General features: G+C 36.8%; 1 protein-coding gene across 1 annotated transcript in view; it reads left to right on the forward strand.

Moving 5' to 3' along the window:
* The window catches only part of PDZD8 (PDZ domain containing 8), a 64,114-nt gene that overhangs the window by 9,715 nt on the left and 30,905 nt on the right, over window positions 1-23,494 (forward strand). The window contains exons 2-3 of the mRNA XM_019725252.3: window positions 10,709-10,834; window positions 19,559-19,661. Coding sequence (XP_019580811.1) covers window positions 10,709-10,834; window positions 19,559-19,661 — 229 coding nt within the window. The remainder of the gene's footprint in view (window positions 1-10,708; window positions 10,835-19,558; window positions 19,662-23,494) is intronic.

Raw genomic sequence — 23,494 nt, forward strand, 5'->3', positions numbered from 1 at the left:
CTAAAGCTATTTCAGACATTTTACTAGATGTATGTCAGACATCTGCTAGGTGACATATTAAATATTTCTCCCCTTTCAAATGAGTGATAAGCTCATTGTAAAAATCCAGTTAGAAAATATGAAACATCAAATGGAAATCTCTTGTAATATCTTTAAAGAAACTTATTAAATTTGGAGACTATTCTTCCATATTTTTTTCTAAATGCATTCTAATTTATTAATGTATAAAAACAGGATCATAGTTGGTACCTTACTATTAATATCTTGCCTTTTTGTTTTTGCTTGCTTGCTGGCTATATCTTGGGTTTTCTAAATATACCTACTTCATTTATTTTAACAAATGATTTGAATTGCATTGATCAGCAGTACCATAAGTTAACCAATTCCTTGTTGATTTTTTTTCCAGTTTTTCATTAATATAAATAATTGTACCATACACATTTTTCTACCTACATCTTTGTGTAGATACTAGGTTTTTTCTTTTGAAATTTTTTAGTGTTTTTTTTTGTTTGTTTGTTTTGTTTTGGGGTTTTTTTGGCTAGGTTTTTGCAAATGTTCAAATAGTATTTGGGATCATAAAGAAATTAAAAATGTATTCGTCTCCCATTTAAATTTGTCCTCCTAGAAATGTCAAGTTAGAGGTGTGTACTTAACTCTGCTGAAACACACATATACAAGCCTCTTGTGTACTGAGGAGGTGCCTGCCTCTCCCTTCCCCTCTCCTCCTCCATTTCTCCTTAATAATAAAATGTGGGAGTGTAATATAAATGTGACCTTGCAGATTGGTTTGTAAGTGTGATATGGACATCCCTCAGGCAGTATGTCTGGGTTTAACTCATTCACTGCTTTACTGCACTCCTGGCCGTTCTCTGTAGCTCTGAAGTTGTCTTCTAGAACTCTTCCTCTCACTTGTTCCCTTCTGCCCTGCTGGCTGTTCTCACACTCCAAGGCATGCCCCCATCACAAGGCCTTTGCTAGTCTTCTTTAGGACTGTTTTTCCCACAGATAGCCAAGGATTTCACCCTGTCACTTTTCAGGTCCCTGCTTAAATATCACCTTTCAACTGTCCAATATAAAAAAACACACACATCAGTTCTTTAAATACCGGTATTTTTTCTGCACAGACTTTTTATTGATGCGTAATACATGTATATGCGTGTGCATGTGTGTTTGTGTGTATGTATACAGAAATTGCCCAAATGCTAAGTGTACGCTTGATACATTTTCACAGCGTGAACTCAGCCATGTAACAAATGCTGGGATTTTGAATTCAGTCTATCTGAAGAATACCTGTGTTCTTTGAATTTCTTAAACAAAATGTATGGAACATAAGCTTAATTTTTAATGACTAAAGGTTGCCATAAACGCAGGCTGATGATATTTAATCCAATTTTCATTGTAAAATCAGTATTGAAGGGGAGTGTTCCTACCCCTGCACACGCACGCAGGCACACACACACACACAGGCACACACGCAGGCGCGCACATGAGCGCACAATGCTGACTGAGATCTCTAGCAGTTCACAGCGCTGACATCACGGTCTGTGGGGCATCTTATGAACACCGTCTCTCCTCTCATGTCCACACACAAGCAAGAACAAAATACAAATGTGTTTGCAACCTTCTCTGACACCCCAGAAGCCTTGGTTTTCAATCCCACATTCTTAGGGAAGGTCAATATCCGTAAACTATAGATTATACTTCCCTTGAATTGATACAGAATAACAAGAAAACTTATTTTCACTGGTCTGGTGCATAATTACCAATGTCTATGAAATCAGCAGACTGCTCTAGAACATGTATTTCTTTCTTCTCTAATCAGCACACTGGGTATTTAAGCCCATGAATTCTTCATGTATTGTGGGGAGAATGGAGCCCATGATATGGTGGGTGGAGTGCTGAAATGTCTGCTTTGATTTGCATTACACTGGTGAAAAAGCTAGACGTTTCCTACTTCCCAGCATCATTGCTTCTTGACGGTATGTACTTAAAAACGCTGTGATTAGCACAGTAAAAATGTTTTAGTTGGATTTATTCTTTTGTATTAAGTACCTGTCATGTGTACTTGGTTTGTTGGTAAGTACATGCCATTCAAAAAGGTATTTGTGGCCTAAGTATGTTTACAGATGGTATTTCTCCCAGGATCAACACCATGTCCTACCTGTGTAATCTGCAATTATAAGTGACTACCATTTTTTTGCTGTAAAATCTTTGGTAATAAGGGGAAGATATAATTTCTGTTTAGTAGCTGACTACAAGAGTCTATATTTTGAAAAACGACTGTATTCTGTTCTTAGAAACAACTATTTCATGCAGATACAAGTATCTGGTAAACAGGGCACCTGGCGTCTGGTCCTGCTTGCACACAGGAGTCCCCCATGAATACTAGGTTATAGTCATTACTAAGGAAGACTGGCTGCTCGCTACCCTCCTCATTTGGTCAAGCAAGTAAATAATTCAAAGCCTTCAGTGCTGTGAAACTTGCTGTGGCTGAAGTAAGAGCCATTCATTCTATTCTAGGTAATTTCATTGTATGATAATTATTTTTATAATGCACTGAAAATATTATTTGTTCTCACCATTATTGAGTATAATGTTATTTTCTGTAAAATTTAGGACAGGTGATGTCTGGTCTATTTTATTAATATTTGGAAAGGTCATTAGTTCTCAGTATTTAACTTTAGATTTTAATCAGGACTAGAATTGTGAACTCTTGACATGGAAAAATTTTAAATATATTTGTAGCAAAATATGTGTCTTTTTTTTTTTTACTAATGCTGGAGTGGTGATAGATAGTACAGATTAAATTTATTTAGTTCAGATATTTTGAGATTAATGAAGTATAAGGAGAAAATTTGTGGCAGTTTTAGTCTAATTATGCCCACAAATACAATTTAAATTATAGGCCATTTTTAGTAAATTGCTTAAAATATTTGAATAAATTACTCAAAATATTTGAATTTTTTTAGTACTATAGAGTTAGAATTTGGACTCAGTTCCTCTGAGATTCATTTCAGCCAACAAGCATTTGTTAGATCAGACTCTGTGGTAATAATAGTTAGAGCCTTGGGGGTACTACTTTGTGCTCTTAAGATTTCTCTTGAAAATAGCTTAGCATCTTGCTCTGAAACGATAGCATTACATGATGAGAAATTTCTTTTTTATTTCTGGAATTACTATTGATTTGTTATTTAGTGTACTTTTGGACAAATTGTGCAACTTACTATTTTTGAGACTGAATGATATAAAACTCTAAAGTTGAAGTTCTTAGAGACGAGAATTATGTAAATGTAAGGTGGCATTATTATTCACTTCTATGTTATTTTTGTATGGGTCTAATACAGAGATTTTTCTCATGTGCAGGTACAAATCATCTTAATATTTTCACTTAGTAAGTTCTGGCTTTAGTTAGGTAATTATGAACTAAGAGAAGCAGTGATACACATAATATTAAAGTCATTTACATTTCAGAAGAAGCTTTGCTGCTTTTATTTGGCTGGAGAAAAAGGAGGAGAAAGCTGGACATTTAAAGTATTAACTTTCTTCTCATTTCTCTTGTTCAGATCTTTTGCTGTTCCTTCACAGCTGGAATGGAGCTTTTGTCTGTTTGATACATCTAACTGGCTTAAGAAGAACAGACCTCTGTATTATGTACTTTATTGTTTATGCCTTTACCATAGTAGGGAGGTAATGATTTTGTCTTAAGATGTTTTCTCTTCTCCCATCCACTAAACTTCCAGAAGAGATTCAATTGACCCCGTAACCATCTTTGTCCAGGGCTCTATGCACTGCAAAGAGAATTAGCGCCAAAAGGGAATAAATAAAACAGCCCTTCCTTCCAGAATTTTTTTTTTAATCTAGTAGTGAGAAACAGTATACTTAAAGATAATGGGTTACAACTTAGAATTTAAGAAGAATTGCCATAACTGAGAGTTGTGAAAAACCACTATCTACCTCGTGGTTTTCAAAGTGGTTTGGAGACCCTGTTGGCGCTCTGAGACCTGTACAGGGGGTGGAGTGGGAGGGGTGTCTACCGAGTCGAAACTTCTCATAATAATGCAGAAATGTTATTTGCCTTTCTCACTCTCAATCTCTCACAAGTGTCCAGTGGAGTTTTCCAGGAATTACATGATGTGTGATAATGACATTATCACACTGACGGCTAATGGGATGTGAGCTCGTGCATTCTTATGTGTCTAAGTTATTTTTAATTAATAATGTGGTAAATATCAATAGATATAACCCACATAAACAATGGCTTCTTGGAGTCCTTAATAATTTCTAAAAATGGATAGGGATCTTCTGAACAAAATATTTGAGAACTGCTGCTCTAACCTAGAGTTTTCTTATTTTTACCATGTGTAAAGGAAGTGCCCCTATTGCCTCACTTTCTGAATCAGCTTTAATAGATGTTAGATACAGACATGATTTTCAGTTGTAACACTTTGGTATTGTAAGGAGCACAGGGTTGAGTGGGTCTGTTGCAGTGTTGACTGTACCGTTTACTATGTGATCACGGAAAGCCACTTGGACTTCCTCATGCTTAGTTTCTTCAGATGTAAAATAAGACTTATAAGGCTACACACTGTTATGAATCATGACAATCAAGGATGTATATGAAAATATTTTGTAATTTACAGACATGCTAGAAACATAAAGGGGTAATTTTTATATTCTCTTACTTAAAGGTGTGTTTTGGGGAAGCTGGTTAAGAGTAATAGAAGGAGTTTGGATTTGAGGACAGTTCTCATGGTTCTGTCCACCCCCACCCTCACCCCCTTTTTTTTAAAGCTCTGTGAAAGCTGAGAATTTTAATTTAATTGATCATAGGCTATGGTAAGGGACCCTCATGTTACGGGTAGTGATAAACATAAAAAGACATGAGATTTCTCAGACATGGTCAAGAGAACTACTTTGGTTCCCTGAGCAATTCACCTCATTTGATACTTTATCTCCCGTGCACAGGATATCAGTTAAACATTGACTCACAGTTGAGTCACTAGTTATTGAGTTCTGTTACGAGGGACCTGCAGCCTCTATTATCACTCTTTTGTTTAGCATATATATAAAACCACTTCACAAAATTGTGAAGCATTATAGATACTGATTATTCTAGGAATTATTCTGCAGAATTAGGAATTTGGATAGAAGTGAACATTTCCTATTTAGGTAGAGGGTATATGGAAGCGTGGGTGGGATTTTTTTTGTAACAGTATTTGTAATCCTTGTTCTTACTAGTTTTATAACTATTCTGGAGTACTTTTTTCTCCTTAGGAGTACAGAAATTAAAATAATTTTCCCACATATGGACTTTGTCAGCATAATGCACACCAAGGAATTCCATAAATAGAACAATTCTCCATGGGTTTCCATAAGTTAATTTCTTAATATATTCAATTTAATATAAGCCTTGGTCGCAAAGCTTAATGACTCAGAGATAGAAAAGTGATACCTAGGGTAGGAAGGCATAACCGCTTATTGTTAATTTGTTTCCTTGCACTTGCAAATTGATATCCTCACAAGAACACAATTTTTAAAAAATCAACCGGTGACTGAAATCATGGCCATGTCTGAAGTCTGAGGAAGACAAACAGCTATGACCTTGAACATCATACGCGGTGTATGCTGAGTCCTGAAATGATTCCTTGTGGAGGGGAAGGCATTTGCTGTCTAACATGTCTCTAGGAGACCAACCTTAAAATAGATAAATAGAAAGTGAGATAGGAAATATTTCTAGAGTACTCACTGTGCCAAAGGCTTTTTGTGAACATTCTCATCTAATCCTTATGATAAACCTATAAGATAGGTGCTGATTGCTATCTTGCTTTTATAGATGAAGAAACTGAAACTCTCAAAGTTGAAATAGCTTGCCCCACGTCTCACAGCTCGTGTTAGCGCCAAAAATCAAAACCAAGTACTGACTCTAAAACTTGTGTGCCTAATGCTGTTTTCAGCTGCCTTGTCAGAAAGAAGCTGAGAAGTGAAGGATGCTCAATGCTTTTCATTATTTCATGTAATACTTATAACAGCACTGTGAGGTAGGTATAATTATCTTCCTTTTGCATATGAGGAAACTGAGGCTTAAGGTCAGTTTGCTCAACGTCATATTGCTGAGAAGTGGTAGAACTGGATTCCAAGCCCAGCTGTCTGGTTCCAGAGTCTGTTCTTAACCACTGTTCTGTACTGCCTCTCATGTATGTTTCTTTCCCACATTTAACTCACAATTTAGTTGGTGCGCGGTGGGGGGGGGAACATGTAAACAAGGCGATTAGTGGCATAATAAAAGTGTGTATAAAGTGCTTTTAGAACACAGAGGAGGAAGCAGTTAGCAGATGGTAGAGGAGCGGAGACAGGTTACACAGTTCCCCTCTGTGATTTGAAATAGAACTTGAATGGTGAAAAGGATAATATAACAATAATTTGTTATTGTTAACAAATTAACAATAAAGACCAGAGTCCTTTGCAGGCAGTCTCTCAGGAGAAATAATATGGCAGTACTAACATTAGTAAGCTTGGTGCATGAATTGTCTTTTTATGTAATACCAGTTGAGTTGTAAATTGAAAATTTGACATTTGGGTTCATGGTTTATCAACACGTATAGAAAATTAAGAGTGTTTTGAACCACTTGTACTTTGTTTTCTTTCTAGCTTATATCTAGTTTTGTATTAGTGTGCATACTGTACAGAATAATGTGCACCATAAAATTGTGGCTGAGGTTTTGTAATGATCTTTGAATACAGCAGGGGAACTCATTATTTAAAGGGATACTGAGATGCCTTTAAAGAACAATAAATGAAGAAACATTTTGAATATCATCACCCCTGATTTATCTAGTTTATATATTAGGATGGTGCAAAAGTAATTGTGGTTTTTGCAATTTTTAACCCTTTAAACAGTTACTTTTGCACCAACCTAATATTTGGTTTGGGAGAATTTGGAGCACAGTTATGTGAGAGAGCCAAGACTGTCAGACTAAAAGGTGAAAACCACATAGAACTCCCAGTTGCCTGTTTATAGCTGCTGGTTCTACTTTCTTCCTTAGGCAGGATGTAGTGTTGTTTGTATTCCTGAGTCTGAAATAAGACTGCAATCTCTGAGTGTCTAACTTTGGTCTCTCTATTCCCAAGTAAACATAGTTTGTTGTTGAAGAGATGACTTGACATTTGAGCTGACTATTAAAGGACAGTTCTGCTTTGGATACAGGGAGATGGAATGGAAGTCCAGTGTAGGAAGAAGTATTAGCAAAGGGACAGAATCAGGACATTGTGTGATGTCTTTGGAGATTCAGTGAGGAGGCCAGTTTGATCAAAGTTGAGCAGAGAGAAGGAAGAACCCCAGGATTTGTGTACCCATGACACGCCAGGGAACTCTACTAGGTGTTTCAGATCTGTGAACTCTAAATCTTTGGAATAGCCCTATGAGGTAGCTTTTTATTCAAGTATTGAGTTTACAAAATACTCTTTTTACTAAGAGGGAACATAATTTCAGAAATCACAACATTCTAATTAATCAGTGAAAACCTGAAGGAGGCCAATGGAAAACACAGAAGAACAGAAGAGACATTTTAGCAATCTGATGGAGGGCAATGGAGGTGGACCTGATTGGCTGTGAGAAGGGGAGGGTTAACAGGTAACTTCAGGTTTCCAAGTGCCTGTGAAATTGGTGGTGCCAATAAGAGAAAACAGGAGAGGAGGAAACAGTTTGAAGACAAGGTGTCTAATTTACTTTTCATATGTGGAACTTACAGAAAGCAGTGAGAGGAAATGATGTTGCTAAGGAATGCGTAGAAGAGAAAGGAAAACAGGAAGAGAGAACCCAGGTTGTTTTAGTGCACAGAACAAACCTCTTCTAATTCTTCACTGTGGAAAATTTCACATGCGCTCAGAAGTTAATAGTTCAGTGAATCCCCATTATCCGTAGCCAGATAATCACCTCTATCTCCCACACTCTGCTCCCCTAATTATTTTGAAACAAATCTCTAGGAGTTGGGACTATAATTAGTATAATTCTGAATTTTGTGTTCTTTTCACATCTTCCCTCCTTGACAAAGCCTCATCCAAGCTCTGCCTGAATATTTGTAGAGACAGATGCAATGCATTGAGGTAGCTGTGTCCTTTTTTTGACTAGCCCTCATTGTGAGAAAGTTTTCCCTTTCATTGAGCTGAAAACTAGCAGATTTATTACTCTGGCAAGGATACACAAGCGCATGCTGAAGTCAAGAGTAGATTTAGACCTCAGAATATTTTTATATTGGATTTGTAGTAAACCGTTTTTCTCTGAAGATCATAGGGGTTGCAAACAATTTTTCTGCTGCCATATGATGGAGTTGTCACCAGCTGGCTTCAGGGTGCTTTTGTAAGAGCAGTCTGGGAGAAACATAAAGCGCAAAAACATATTTTAGACGTTAAAAAAGATTCTGTCAGGAAAGCTTAGCTTCTCTTGTAGGTGTAACTTTTAATTACATATTTTTAAAATGTTACCAAAGTAATCTGCATTTTTAAATTAAGTGGTTTTTTTTTATTTTAAACTTTTACTAAAGTATAACTCACCACTTAAAAAGTGCACTAATCACAAAAATTCAGTTCAGTGAATTTGTACAAAGTGAACAGAACAGCACTCAGAACAAGCAATAGGGTGTTACCAGCAACCAGAAGTCCCTCGAATGCCACCCAATCACTAGTCACTGCTCTGCCTAAGAGTAACTACTGTCCTGACTTCTACCACCATTGCTTTCTGGGTTGTTGTGGGGGTTTGGCCTGTTTTTGAACTTCATATTAGTTGAGTCATACTATACGCACTCATTGGTTTTCTAGCTCCTTTGGCTTAATAGTATGTTTGTGAGATTAATCCATGTTATTATTGTGTATAGATGTAGTTTGTTCATTATGTTTGCTGTGGAGTAGTCCGCCGTGTGAGTGAATGTACCTCAGTTTATCCTTTCTATTGTTGATGGACAGTTGAATTTAGTGCTGTTATGAATATTCTTATACACATCTCTTGGTGAACATTTTGCACATTGCTACTAGATGTATCTAGGAGTGGGATTGTCGGGCCATTGGTTACCCATCTACTCAGTTTTAGTAGCTATTGACGTCCAGTTTCCAAGGAGTTGCAATAGTCACACTTGTAATAGTTTCACGTTTGTACTGTCTGTGCTGTCCTGTTCAATAGTGGATAGCCTGGCTTTTCATTGTAGTTGACGTATTATACATAACTTAAACATCAAATTTAAAAAATCAAATGTAACAGAAGGGCTTAAAATGAAAATCAGCAATTACTTGTAAACCCTCTACTTTCCTTCCCTAAGTCAGACTTTTCAGAAGCTAACAGTTGTAACTATTTCTGTTTTTAACAACTTTTAAGAGGCAGTGATCAGGAACACGGATTTCGGAGCCAGGCTGCCATTCTTATCTTGGCTCCCCAACATACTCACTGTGCAACCTTGAACTAGCTATGTGACCTCTCTGTGTCTCAGTTTCTTCATCTACAATATAGGTATTAATTATAGTACCCACCTCATAGAATTGTGAGAATTATGGCGTTACTACTCTGTTGCTAGACAATGTCATACAGCTGTTCTTGATGCAACAACTTTAGACGTTGTCTATTGATGGACTTCCTACTAAGACAGATAAGGATTTAGCTAAGGGTTTCCCTTTCTTACCTTCCCTCTGCCTTTTCCCATTCTAGCTGTATCACTCTTCAGTCATTGAACTGCATCCTTGTGTATAATTGGTAACAGTTCAATTCTTCTTGATTGGTGTGTGTGTTTACATAATTATGATATTTGGGTAATTTTCTTATTGCAGAGCTGCCCAATATGTAGATTTATGTTTCCTTCTCTAGATTTCAATTTCAAAATCTGTGTGCCATTCAAAGCAGTATGTTCCTAAAGTCAAGTTTGAATTTGTTTTTATTCTCTTACCTAATTGCCTTAACTAAATTTTCAAGGTTTAATTGGAAAATTAACCTCTTCTTCTCATTTCTTCTGCCTATCCTATTTATTCCCCTTATTTCCTGGAGCTCTCCTTCCTGGAATTTTCATCACCTGCCCCAAACTGGGCTTCTCTCTTGGTTTGTCACACACCTGTCATCTTGGTTTAGGAAATCATTGCTCTCTTGACTTGGACCCACTGTTTTCTGGATCACTTTCTTCTTTCTTGCGTTATGCCCTCATTTTGCTGGCATATATCTTGTAACTTTTTAATAACGAATGCAATCTCCAGCAGGCTCTTTCTCTCTGAATCTGTTTCCTTATCTGTTTGAAATGAGGAAATGATTTGCAACCATGCCTCACCATGTTACCATGAGGGTCGGCACAATAATACATGTGAAACCAGAGTGGTTTCCACGGAACAGTGCGTTCTGGCTTTTGGTCTTGTTCTGTAGGAACACTTCCCATCTGGTCCAGAAAGAGTTTCTCACCTGCCTCACCCACGTTACAGGGCCGCCTGGTGAGCTCTAGATTTTCTTTTTCTTTGTTCTGAGTGTCCCACCTTGTCATTTAGAGCATGCCAATAAACCAGGAGGTGTGGGCGCCCCAGAGAAGGCAGCACTTGCTGCCGGGTATGGGGAGTGTGGTAAGCGCGGGTTTGCTGGGCACATGCAGTCTTAGGGCTTTGCTACTGTTTTACACTGTGCTGTGTATTATTCAGAAATTTAAACTGTTTATTTTTCAGAATTTAGACTTTCCTTTCCTTTTGTCAGGTTTAAGCCGTTTTTTCCATTCCAAACCTTGCAAGGATTTGAAGAAGATGAAGACGAGCATATCCATATACAACAATGGGCGCTTATTGAAGGCCGGCTGAAAGTCACACTGCTGGAATGTAGCAGGTACGTTCTGCGTTTTGTCCTTATTACACGAGGGGAAAGAAAGTGCAGTGAAAATGTACTGAAGCAGTATTTGTGTTTTCCCCCTTTGTGTTCATTTACATTGTATTATCTGTAAGTTCTTTAACCATAAATTTCATAAAAGTAGTTCTTTTCGGATTGCAGAAATTATAAATGGTATTTTAGAAAGCATTCCAATGGAGGGTCATTTATTCATCTTTGATTCCCAGTTTTGGATGCATGATACTCTGTTGGCATATGTCTGACTTACTACCTATTGGAGAGCTGTTCATAGCGTAACCGTTTTGAGAATTGTTCGTGATAATTGGAAATACCCAGAAAGTTGCAAAACCAGACTTGGAAACCCCTGTGATTCTTAAAATGTTAGAGCTGGGAGGGAATCTCTGAAATAATCTTGCTCAGACTCCTTGTTTTACTTTACGAGCCCCATAGTATAGTCTAAGCTGTGTTCATATCTGTCTTGAGCTACGTAGTGCACTAGCCGCCTTACTTACGTCAACGTGAGAGCATTCGAACCTGTAGAGAATTTTTATAAGAGTTTATTTGAGCCAAACTAACAACATGCCGGAAAGCAAGATCTCAGATGCGCTGGAGAATGACAGTTTTGCAGTGTCTTTTTATACATTCAGAATTAAGGAGGGAAATGTAAGGAAGATACATGAAGGTGGGAGAAGACAAGGTGCAGGATAGTTGAGATCATGTGCTCCCTTGAGGGTGGTTACGCTTCCAAGAGATCTGAAAAAAGAGGATTCCTCTGGCATTTCAAAGGTGCGATACACAAGAACAGTGGACAAGGCTTGCTTAAGACAAAGATAAATCTTTTTATGGGCTACCCACCATGACCTGCCCAGTTAGGAATTTATGATCAGATCACCCTGTGAGGTGACTTTTGGTAAGATATTTTTCCTGAGCTCTTTTTTTGTCCACACTTACCTCCTAACACTGGTTAGGAATATAACAATCAGAATGAGCTTTTCTAAATGCAAATCTAATTGTCACTCTCTTTAATAGTCTTTAATGGTTTCTTCATTACTCGTGGAATATAGACCCAAATCATTGCCATTGCCTACCTGCCCGTTTTATCTCCTAGTGTCTTTCTCTGCCCAGCCCCTCAGGTCTTCCTAAGGGAAGGTGTTAGCAAAGCTCTTTCTCTGAATGACCCGATTATAAATATTTCAGGTTTTATGATTCACATGGCTTCTGTTGCAACTACTCAAATGTGCCATGTAGTGTGAAAGCAGTCATAGATAGGCAGGAGGTAAACAAATGGGTGTGGTGTGGCTGTGTGCCCGTAACTTTCTACACATGAATTTTGTAATTTTCGTGGGTCATGAAATATTCTTTTTTCCCCCAACCATTTAAAAATGTAAAAACCACTGATAGCCCACAAGCCCCACAAAAACGAGCAGGGGGCTGGAGTTGGCCTATGGACAACCATAGTTCATCATCCCCTGCTTTAGATAATTTGAAGTGCCGATCTCCTTGTGTGGGCCCCCCACTGTTTTTACAGGCTGAAGGTCCTACCCCATTTTCTGCTCCTTGAAACCAGCCTTTCTTGGTTCACCTCAAAATCTACCTCCTTAGTGTGTGTGCTGACCATTCCAAGTACAAGTATTCTGTCGTCCTTACACCGCATTTCTATTACACTTGTTTGTACCACTTATTTGGTACTTATCACGTCTATTTTTATTTCCAACTCAAAAACAAGTGCTGAAGTACAGAGGTTATATTTTTATACCTAATATATTTGTGCCCTTGCTAATAATTAGGTTAATTTTGAGTACATCATTGATATGCTAAATATTTTTTTAAGTCTTGGAATGACTAATTATTGTGCCCCATTATATCAGAAAGTCTGAAGAGGAATTCATTTCTCAAAGAAAGATAAAGTGTGCTGTAAATTTTGTAAAATGAACTTCAGTGTACAGTAAAATAACATATACAATAAAAACTTAGCTCTGTACAAGTCTGAATTTGAAGTAGCCAAGCTAATATGCCATGGACAGCATGAGCATTGAATATATAATTAGAATTTGGTTTTGTCATATTAACATTTAGAAGGATATTTTTCAAGTGGCCTGTGGCAAAGGAAATTTTGAACCCATGCTTTTTTTTTTTTCTTTCAGTGAATGGCGTGTAGATCCACAGGCCTCAGAATCATTCTATTGGATTACCTTTCCCAAAATAATCATAGCAACGTCTAGACATTTGAAGGACAGTTTTTTCACAAAATTTCTTGACTCTTCTGTTCTGAATTCCTAGCTAACTACTCATCCACCCATTCCCCCAACCTGCAAAGATAGCCTTGAAGGAGATTTAGTTATTTATTTATTTATTCATTCATTCATTCATCAGATTTACATGTTGTAAAGCTTTGAGGGTAATTTTGCCAAGGAGGAAAGAAATAGAAGTATTCATAGAAAACAAACTGTTTATTGAAAATATTGGAGTTCTTATACAACTGGAAGCTTTATGCTTCAGGAGCCAATACGAAGTGGAAGTAATACTGGTTTTTGAGTTAGAAAGTGCTGTCTTTACATCCTAGTTATATGTTCTTAGGCAAGTTGCACATCTGTAAAATGGGCAAGGGTGTCTGTCACCTTGTCGGTGATTGTGATCAGAGAAGGTACATAAACCACGGTGCCTCCCACGTGGTAAACCTTCAGTAGACATAGCTTCTGTTATTACACCTTAGTATAATCGTTATAGTGTTTAGCAAGAAGAAAAATCTTTAAACAAAACTTTTTTGCATGTTTGATCGTGACAACTGGAATTTGAATTTTCTTAAAAGGGTCTCATGCTGTAAAGGGAGGATCTTTTCTAATTATCTGAAATAGAGTTTTGAATTTCCCAATTAAAAGCTTGGGGGGTGGAAACAATTTTGTTTTAAAAATTGCTTCTAACACTTGGTGTCTGTCAAATTTTTTAAAAACACAGTCATTCTGAACAGTTGTGTTTTTTTGCGTTGGCTAAAGTTGATTTTGTAAATGACAGATGAACCCAAGTGCTGTGTTTGTAGTACTGCTATTAGAAGACTAAATAATTGCACATCAGTGTTAGTCGTATTGTTAAGATTATTATTTTTGATTCATCATTTATAGTCTGTCTTAAGGATTTGACGTATATCTTATAGTCTATCTTAAAGTGCATTTGAAGTATAGTCTATCTTAAAGGATTTTGCAAAGAAAACGTATGCCCGTGTGCAGTTAAATAGAATATGAATTAGATTAAAAACAACCATATAGAGAAGATATCAATTTTCTGGCAGCAGAGGGAGCTTAACGGATTACTTAGCTCTCAGTTTCTGATAAATTTCTGGCACCAAATCCTAGGAGAGATTTGTCACATCTTTATGTAAAAGACATTGAATGAAGTAATGGATGCATTTTCTTCTCTTTGGCTGCTTTTATCAACCAGTTGTGTTTTAAAAAACAAAATAAGATTATTGTCAGTGAAGGCAAAGCCTGTGAAGTTTTGCTGTGAGAGTTCTGTACTCTAAAGTGGTACATTTAGGGTACAGCCTGTCCTAATTATAGATAGAAGATTCTAATTAAGGTCAGTTCTTCACTTGAGTCAGTCACACTTATGAGTATACTGTTCTAAAGCCTGTGTTTTCTCAGCAGCTTTTAACATGTTGTTTTGTTTTACTGGGTTCCAAAAATACATTGTTTAAAATTTTATTTAATGTTAACACAAATACAGAAAAGAAAATCACAGCAGTTGACATTCTTCTACTCTATTCCCAAGAGTCCTACCTTATTCCCTAGTTATCTATTACCAGCACAGATTCATGGATTTTTATATTTTTCAGTATAACTCTTTGCTGTTCTTAATTATTTTGTGCCTCAGTTGTCCCTGATTTGGCCACTAGGAACCCCTTCAAACTGGCTCCGTATTCTTGTGACATGACCCCTGTCCCCCTTTTTCTGAGGTCTTCATTACTTTCTCGTTTAACAAGCTGTTTCAGGTTCATTTTTCATCTTCTCTGCCACACTTCTAGAATCAGCTATTTTGCCAAAAAGCAGGGTTCCTTTTAGTAGAGAATGATATTAGAAATCAAACCTGGGTGTTGGGTGTGTTCATTGCTACTTCATATATTACTTCATATATTCATAGCTAGGCCCTTTCAGTGGAAAGAGGTGCGAAATACCTATATGTATAGACATTTATACATATATGCATACACACACATGCACGCACACACACATATAATTTAGAAATCGTGTTCACCCAATACTTCCAATTCCAATTCGTCCTCATAGGGTTGTTTCTTGCCTTGGTTCTTTGCTCGTTCCCTTGAACCCTGGCTCCAATAATGTCAGCAGTTCTACTCATTCGCTCAGTCCTATAATACATCTCAGATAGTTTCAGAATTGCTTTGTCCATATAAATATAGAAAACATACTTACTAAAAGGATTCAGGATGTATTTGCAATTCTCCCCTACACTACCCAAGATGAGGGTGTATGGTCAAGTACTGCACAGTTACGTGCTACATAATGACGTTTCAGTCATCAACAGACCACATATATGACGATGGTCCCATAAGATTATAATGGAGCTCAATTTCCTATAAGAAATGGAAGGATATTTCCAATGGAAGGATGGTTCAGGAGGAAAATTTTTTCTCTCTCTCATGGGAGCAGTATCTGTGAGACTTGGCAATAGATTCCCTTGCGCTCAGAACACCCTAATTTTGGGTGCACAGATTCCATCTCAGTCAGTGAGCCACTGACCTATTTCACACAGAGGAGACTGTCCCCTCTGCACTACATGTTCAGAGGGCACTGCATCCCTCCCAGATCTAGCCTGATGGTCTTCAGAGGACATTGCTGTAAATTCTTTGTTGAAGACCCCAGATCCTATACAGGACACAGGTCCACCAGAACTGCAACCTTAGCAAGTTTCAGGTGCCACTGCCACTTCAGGAAAAGCTTTCCGTGATGGTGTAGAGCCAGCCTGTGCATGTGCCCTGGCAACGTGCTGTACAGGTTTGTAGCCTGGGAGCCCGAGGCTGTACCATACAGCCCTGGTGTGTGGTAGGCTCCACCATGTAGGTTTGTGTAAGTGCACTCAGTGATGGTCGCACAACGATGAAATTGCTTAACGATGCTTTTCTCAGAATATATCCCTGTTATTAAGTGATACATGACTGTATTCATAAATTAGACTAATTCCCCTTCAGTGTGACTATCTTATTCATTTGAAGTATAGTTGGGTTTATTTGTTTCAGTTCACTTTCAGTTTCAATGTACCCCAACCCCTACCTTTCCATCCATGATTCTTATTTATGTCTATATAGAGAGCATTAACATGCTTCCAAAAGCCACAACTGTACAAAAATATATATACACAGTTCTTATTCAGCATGGCACTGTGTTAACCCAAACCTTGCGCGTCAGAACTATGCAAAGTGGGGACACAATTCTGATACGCAGTTAACACGGAGTGAGAACTGTCATTTGGATCTTCTGTGTCTTGACTAATTTTTTGGTCTAGTTTTGTCAATTACTGGATGAAGTGTGGTGTTCACGTCTTCAGCCATGACTCTGAATTTATCTCTTTTTTGTAGTTTGGTTTTGTAGTTTGGTGCATATTTCTTCTTGATACATTGACCCTTTTATCATTATGAAGCAGACTTTTCAGAGATTCCAAATTTGGAATTCATCTGTCCTGGGTCTGTGTAGCTTGTCTTTTATTCTCCCACCTTCTCTTCCCTAAGGGTATTGTGTTAGAAAACAATATTGTTTCTTTTGTATTATAGTTGAATACCTTCATTGCTATTTCACATAGCAAAATGTAGCTGTTTTAATTCTTCTGATGTCTGAATTGTAAAAAGAATTTAAAATTAACTAGGAACCCAACTGACATAAAACCAGAGCAAAATGCCAAACTCCAAGATGTTTTAAACGTGATATTGGCATGCTATATACTTATATATAATATCTTCAACAGAAGTGAACTGAAATGAACTATGGTCAGAAAATAAGAATTCAAATGAGTATTTAAAATAGTCTGAATTTTTCCTCTCTTTGTGCCATTAAACCATAACTGTCAGTCAGTGCTTCTAATATATTTTATTTACAGGTAGGATTTATGATTTTGTCCAAAAGATAACTGCCTCTTTTTCTTTTTCTGTCAAAAATTTTTAAACTCATTCATCTCAATTTATGTAGTCCAGACTCTTCACTAGCTGTGTGATCTTGAGCAAATTACCCAATCTCTCTAGGTCACAATTTTCTAATCTGTAAATTAAGGTAAAAATATTGGTAGAATAATCTGTTAGAATAGTCGTGAAAATTGAGTGCGATAATACATGTAAAAGCTCTTAAAACTGTCCTGCAGGCAATGTTAGCTCCTACCACCACTGCTGCTATTTCTACCACCTCTGCTACCAGTTCTTCTGCCACTGGCACTATCAGTAGTGAAGGCATTTTGTCTAAGTACTATGGTAAACACAGAAAATTGTCCAGTCTAACACCTGCACTCTAGAAACGTAAAATGGAATTTAGGGCTAACACAAAACAAATACGTAAGTAAGCTGACCACATAGGCAGTCTGATTGGAATTGAGGCTTAAATAATAAGTACTATAGAAAGGTAGTGCAAGGAAAAACTATTTTGGAATTGAAGCTGCTGTGGAACACGTCATGGGTGAGAGGTGTACCTGTTTTGTTTATCCATTCATCAGTGGTTGGACATGCTCGTGTGGGTTGTTTCCACGTTTGGGCTGTTAGGAATAATGCTGCCGTGGACATTCACGTGAAATTTTGGTGTGAATGTATGCTCTCATTTCACTTTTTCCAAAGTGACTGCACCGTTTTACATTCCCTTCAGCAACGTATGAGGGTTGCAGTTTCTCCAGATCTTCGCCAATACTTGTTATTGTCTCTTTTTTTGTTGCTCATCTGGCGAATGTGAAATGCTATCTTACTGTGGTTTTGATTTGCTTCTCCCTGATGTCTAATGATGTTGCGCATATTTTCATGTGCTTATTGGCTATTTGCGTATCTTCTTTGGAGAACTGTCTATTCATATCTTTTGTCCGTTTTTTAAATTGGGTTATACTAGATAGACCCTTATGAGGTACATGATTTGCAAATATTTCCTTCCATTCTGAGGATTGTGACTTACATGGTGGTGTCCTTTGAAGCACAAAATTTTAGTTTCAGTGAAGTTCCATTTATCTATTTTTTCTTTTGGTACTGTGCTTTTGGTGTTTTACCTTAAACCATTGCCTAATGCAAAGTCGCAAAGATTTCCTTTTATATTTTCTACTCTTACATTTAGGTCTGTGACTCATTTTAATGAGTTAATTTTTGTTAAATTTTGCATTATTTTTTTAAAAAACATAAAAATGGTGATATGAACAATATAGAATAACTTATGATTTCAAGGGAGGATTCCAAGAATTGTGCTTTTTGATCCAGAATCCAAAGGATTAATTAATACCTGTTGGGACTGAGTGCCCTAGCAGATGCACAGCTTTCTCTGCATGGTAAAGGCCCTTAGGTAGTTTGCTTTTTGAACAGATGGTGGCAGCAAAGCTTTGATAAATGAAAATTCTTATTTTTCTAAACTTAGTATTTTATAATTGCGACTCTTCTTAATGTTTTTGGCAATAGGTTGATAAGCACTGTTTAAAAATAATTTTTAAGATTTAAAGTTAGGGATTTTTTTTTGCCATCACTTTATTGATGCTTTTCTGTTTATGAAAGTCAGTTTGTGAAGTATGGACATGATTTGCTTGCGTTCTCTAACTGTATGTGTTCATCCACTTTCTTTCGTTATCTCACTCCTATCCTATCGACATGATCTTCATGTAGAGGAAAAAGCATAAGTAATGATGTTGATTAATGCTCAAGTGATTCTCAAGCTTACTCCTAAAACATATTGGCAGACTTATGTTCTGATTTAGAAGGTAGATAATATAGAAGTTGGACATGTGGGTAACATTTTTTCCTCCAGTAATAAAAAGTGCTTTATAGATCATGTCAAGATTGGACCTGAGATTTCCTTTTTAGATCTGAATATTAAGCAGTAAAATTAAGTGACGCAACTATTCCTTGACAGCTGTTTTCAAGATAATAGAAACAAACATTTATTTAGCACTTACTTTTTGCTGCCTACTATGCTACATGCCTTGCATGCATTGTCTTCTTTCTTCTCACTACAGCTCTTAAGAGGTTAAGTACTATTTTTGCCCTGAATTTTTCACAGGAAGAGATGGGCTTAGAGAAATTAAACAATTTGCCTAAGGTCACATTAGTAGATGGAGAAGTGTGTGTATGTTGTGTGTGTTCATAAGCAACTGTTTTGGTCAATAATATTATACTATTTTGTATCTGTTTAACTTTTATAGAGGTGGTGTTATGCTATATGCATCATTCTACAATGTATTTTTTAAATTCTGATTTTAATGATTTGTAGCTATGTATAGATTATCTGGTCAATTTGTTTACCTCATGAATACATACTACTTTCTGTGTTTGTTTGATTTAGAGGCTTGTCCTGGAAATTCACCTAATTTTAGCTTTACTTCACTTTTCCACTAGAGGGTGTACCAAGTGTTTGATTTCATTATTTTTCTGTTAAGATTTTTATAGTAATGGAATAGTTTATTAGTTCTTGGTATAATGATCAGAAAGAAGAATTTTAATGCGTGTAACTGGTGTAATAGTCTCCTTTTTTTATTTTTATACTGCAGGTTACTCATTTTTGGATCCTATGACAGAGAAGCAAATGTTCATTGCACACTTGAGTTGAGCAGTAGTGTTTGGGAAGAAAAACAAAGGAGTTCCATTAAGACGGTAAAATTGGTTTGCATACTTTTACATCTGTATAAAATTTGTATTCTATAAGCATGCTTTTATTAATATTTCTATAATTCTTTTTGGTCATGTGCAAATAATTATTTGTCTTGTTACATCAGTAATGAAATGAATCACATAAAACTAGTATTCAGATTGCTTGCTTATGTAAGAAACCAAGTCAGACTTTAAAATTGTTTCACAGTTATGGAATTAGCAGGAAATTATAAACACCTCAGAAAGCATGTAAATTTAGAGCATTCATTTGTTCAGCAAGTATTTTATGAGTGCTTACTTTGTACTAGGAACTGTTACATGTTGGGGAAACAGTTCAAGAAAGAAAAGGCCCTGTGTTTGTGGTGCTGACATGGGGTAGAGGCTTGGTGTGAGGGTTAGAAGAGCGGGAAGGTGAACTACACTCTGTAAGTGGAGGTAGAACATAGCAGTCACGGAGGAAACCAAAGAAGTGAGCAACGTAATTCCTAGAGATTGACAAGGACTGTGAACAAGATACGGTTGTGACAAAGGAGTAATGAGTTACGACAAAAGAGACTCTATAGATAGGGAAAGCCTCTAAAGAGAAGACACCGGAGCAGGCTTGCGAGCCCCTGACTCTGGAGCAGGATGCCCGGTTAAATTGGAATTTCAGATAAACAGTAAATAATGTTTTGGTAGAAGCATATCCCCTATTTTTATTCGCTAAATCTGAAACCTCACGCTGGAGCGGACGCTTGAATCATGAGGAGGAACAAGCCGTATGGAGAGTTCAGGGGAGAGAGGGCCTGGAAGGCGTTTCGAGCAAGGGGGGCAGCAGATGTGTGCAGGAAGGCGTGGTAGAGGACCAGAAAGAAGGCTGGTGTAGCGAGAGTGTGACACGTGAGGTAGAGGCACCCTGGACCATGCAGGGCGTGGAGTTGGAATTTTACTGTTTGTGGGGGGGGAGTTTTAAGATGAGTGACGTGATCGATCTTCTGACTGTTTTATAAAAAGTGTTCTGCCTGTGTAGAGAAAGGATTGTAGGAGGGCGGGGGTAAACCTAAAGGGAGAGCAGTTAGGAGGCATTCAGGGGAGGTGTTGGTTACTTTTACTAGGTGGTAGCCTAGGAAATGGAAAGAAGAGAATGGATTTGGGATACACTTTTGGTGTGCGAAGGACTTAGAGTCCTAGTTCCTTTTTTGATGTCTCTCAAAAGAGACTGTCACCTAAACTGCAAGACTTGGAAAAAAGGTAAAGGCTTTTAAAACATTTTAAGTGCTATAATTAAAAATAAAGCAGTGCTTGACTATCAACATGTTTTAGTTGGGCTTGTTGGGTTCTGTGGGTTCTTAAATGAATAAAAATTGGCACTAGTTATTAATTTGTTTCCAAAGTTGAGTTGGTATTTTCTGAATATTCTGCATAGCAGTTTTAATAGCAATTGTGACATGTTTCTTGGCATGTGCATAAATCTAATAGTGTATTAAAGATTTAGAACATTTATCCAAATGTTGTCTACAGAATTTCTTTATTAAATAAGCCCATGAAGCTTCACATTGGAAATAGAATCCCAGAAGTTTATGTCTGAAATAGAAAAAAAAAAATCTATGCCTTAAAGCAGGGGTGTCCAAACTTTTTTCAACATTTTTTACCAAGGGCCATATGCTGTAAAATACACAAACAGTTGGGCCACTCACTCGAGGTGAAGTACGTATTGCCTCACCTGATTTATTTAAGTAAACTAAATATATTTTTTTAATTTGCTGCAGGCCAGTAAAAAATGGATTGCGGGGCTGCAGTTGGCCCGCAGGCCGCAGTTTGGACACCCCTGCCTTAAAGGAACCTACAGCCTTTTTTTCTTTTTTTAAAGAAAATTTGTTTCATTTACTAAGCATATATTGAAATATTATAGGTCTGGGAATAATAAAATTTCAAGGGTGCTTCTTGGAACCCCCAAACCTATTTTTTGTATGAATAAATTATAATTATACTCTTTAAAGGTATATTTAACAACTTAGGTATTTAGCTGTTTCTATCTCATTTAGCTCTTCATGGCAGTATAATCAATTCTATGATTATTATTAGTAGCCAATATTTAGGAAAACTATTTCTCTATTATGTCTTCATTATGCAGGTGAATAGGTACTTTTGAACTATACTTACCTAGCTGTTTTATAGTAGTAGTAATGTGCTTTTTGCTATTCTAGAATAGTCTATTCTTTGTAGCATTTTTTTAAATAGTCACATTTCTTTTGTTTGTTTTTATTTGTATTTGTATTTTTTTCTTTTTTCTCTCACAATTCTTAACTTTTTAAATAGGCCTGTAAGCATATTACCATATTCTTGAAGACCATGACTTTTAATGGCTATGTGGTATTTTCATAGATGTTCCTTTGACTATTAAATTGTTTTCAGTTTCTTTATGTAATAACTATTGTGAACATCCTTATATAAAAATAAGCAATATGAAATTCTTTTGGAATAGAGTTATTTTGATGGGGGTGGGGAAGGAGGCTGAGAAGTAAAGTGGAAAAGGAGGATGGGCTGACCCACAGAGTTTGAAGTTATGAAAGCAGTTGGGAGCTATTGAAGATTTTGAGCATGGGAATGACATGGTCAAAATAGTGGTTTTTAGGAAAGTCTCTCCCCTTTTTGGTGGTTGTTCATGCCTTAACCTTCTTTTAAGTTACATCTCATCCAATGTAGAGCAACTCCTCAGAGGACTAGAATAACCAGCTTCACAGATTGTTCTGAAATGCATAAATACATGAGAAAGCATTATTGGTTTCTCATGTATTTATGGGTATGAAATAGTCATAACTTGCCATTGCTGTTGGCATTTTCAGTTTCCTTTATTACATGAGATTAGACAGCTTTAATATTTTATAGCAAAGGTTAGTAAGACTTTAATCTTGAGTCATAATTTTAGATCTTAGCAGATGTCATAAGTAGTTTTGGAGAAATAATTCTAGGTTACTAATTACATCAGGTGTCGAAAATGTCAGCAGCAGTTAAGTGTCTTCAGGAATTAAATTACATATGTCTGAATTTAATAACTCTGGGATGGAAAATTAGAATGTTCTTCAAGAATACATAAAACATTGCCGAATAGAACTTGAAAATTTGGAATATATTGTAAATTTGGATAGGAAAGAAAAGTGCATCATTGGAAATAAATACGCTAAAGTATTTAATGAGTATAGAGGCTGTCTTTGTATAAATACAATCTTCAGGTTTAAATTCGGTTTTTAAATGTTGAAATTTATTCAGTTAGTCACTAATTTCAGTGAATGTGCAGAATGAAAGAAACTTAATTTCTTCCGTATTTTAAACGTGCCTTTGAGTTTTTACAGTATTATAATGTACCTTGTGCTGTTAATAGGGGAAGATCAATAACAGATGGAAAACTTTAGATTTGTAGTAATTGCACAAATGTTGAGGGTAGAGAGGGAACAGTTTTACAATTCTTGCAGAAGGTATTAGCGAAATCTAATGAATGTAGCTTAAGCCAAAAAGAGACTTGTTTGTCTTGTGTGAAAAGCCCTTGGTTAACATGGCAGTTCAACAGCCAAAGAGCCTGGCTTTTGTTGGCTTCTTCCATCATCCTTAGTGTGGGGTTTTGGTTGCAAGATGTCTAATGCACCCGTAAGTATCCACCTTTCAGGAAAAAGGATGAGGTCTAAAGTGTGCCAAAGGCACATGTCAGCCAGGTTTTATCCTTTTTAAATACTTTCCTGGAAGCTCCTGCCAGGGATTTCCACTTACATCTCACTGGCTAGAACTGAGACACATGAACTCCCCTAGCAGCAAGGAGGTATGGGGAATCATTTCAGTTTTTCAGCCTTTGTAGAAGTAGA

This window comes from Rhinolophus sinicus, chromosome 15 (assembly GCF_057876585.1).
Source record: "Rhinolophus sinicus isolate RSI-liver-muscle chromosome 15, RSI-T2T, whole genome shotgun sequence".
In the NCBI taxonomy this organism is placed as follows: domain Eukaryota; kingdom Metazoa; phylum Chordata; class Mammalia; order Chiroptera; family Rhinolophidae; genus Rhinolophus; species Rhinolophus sinicus.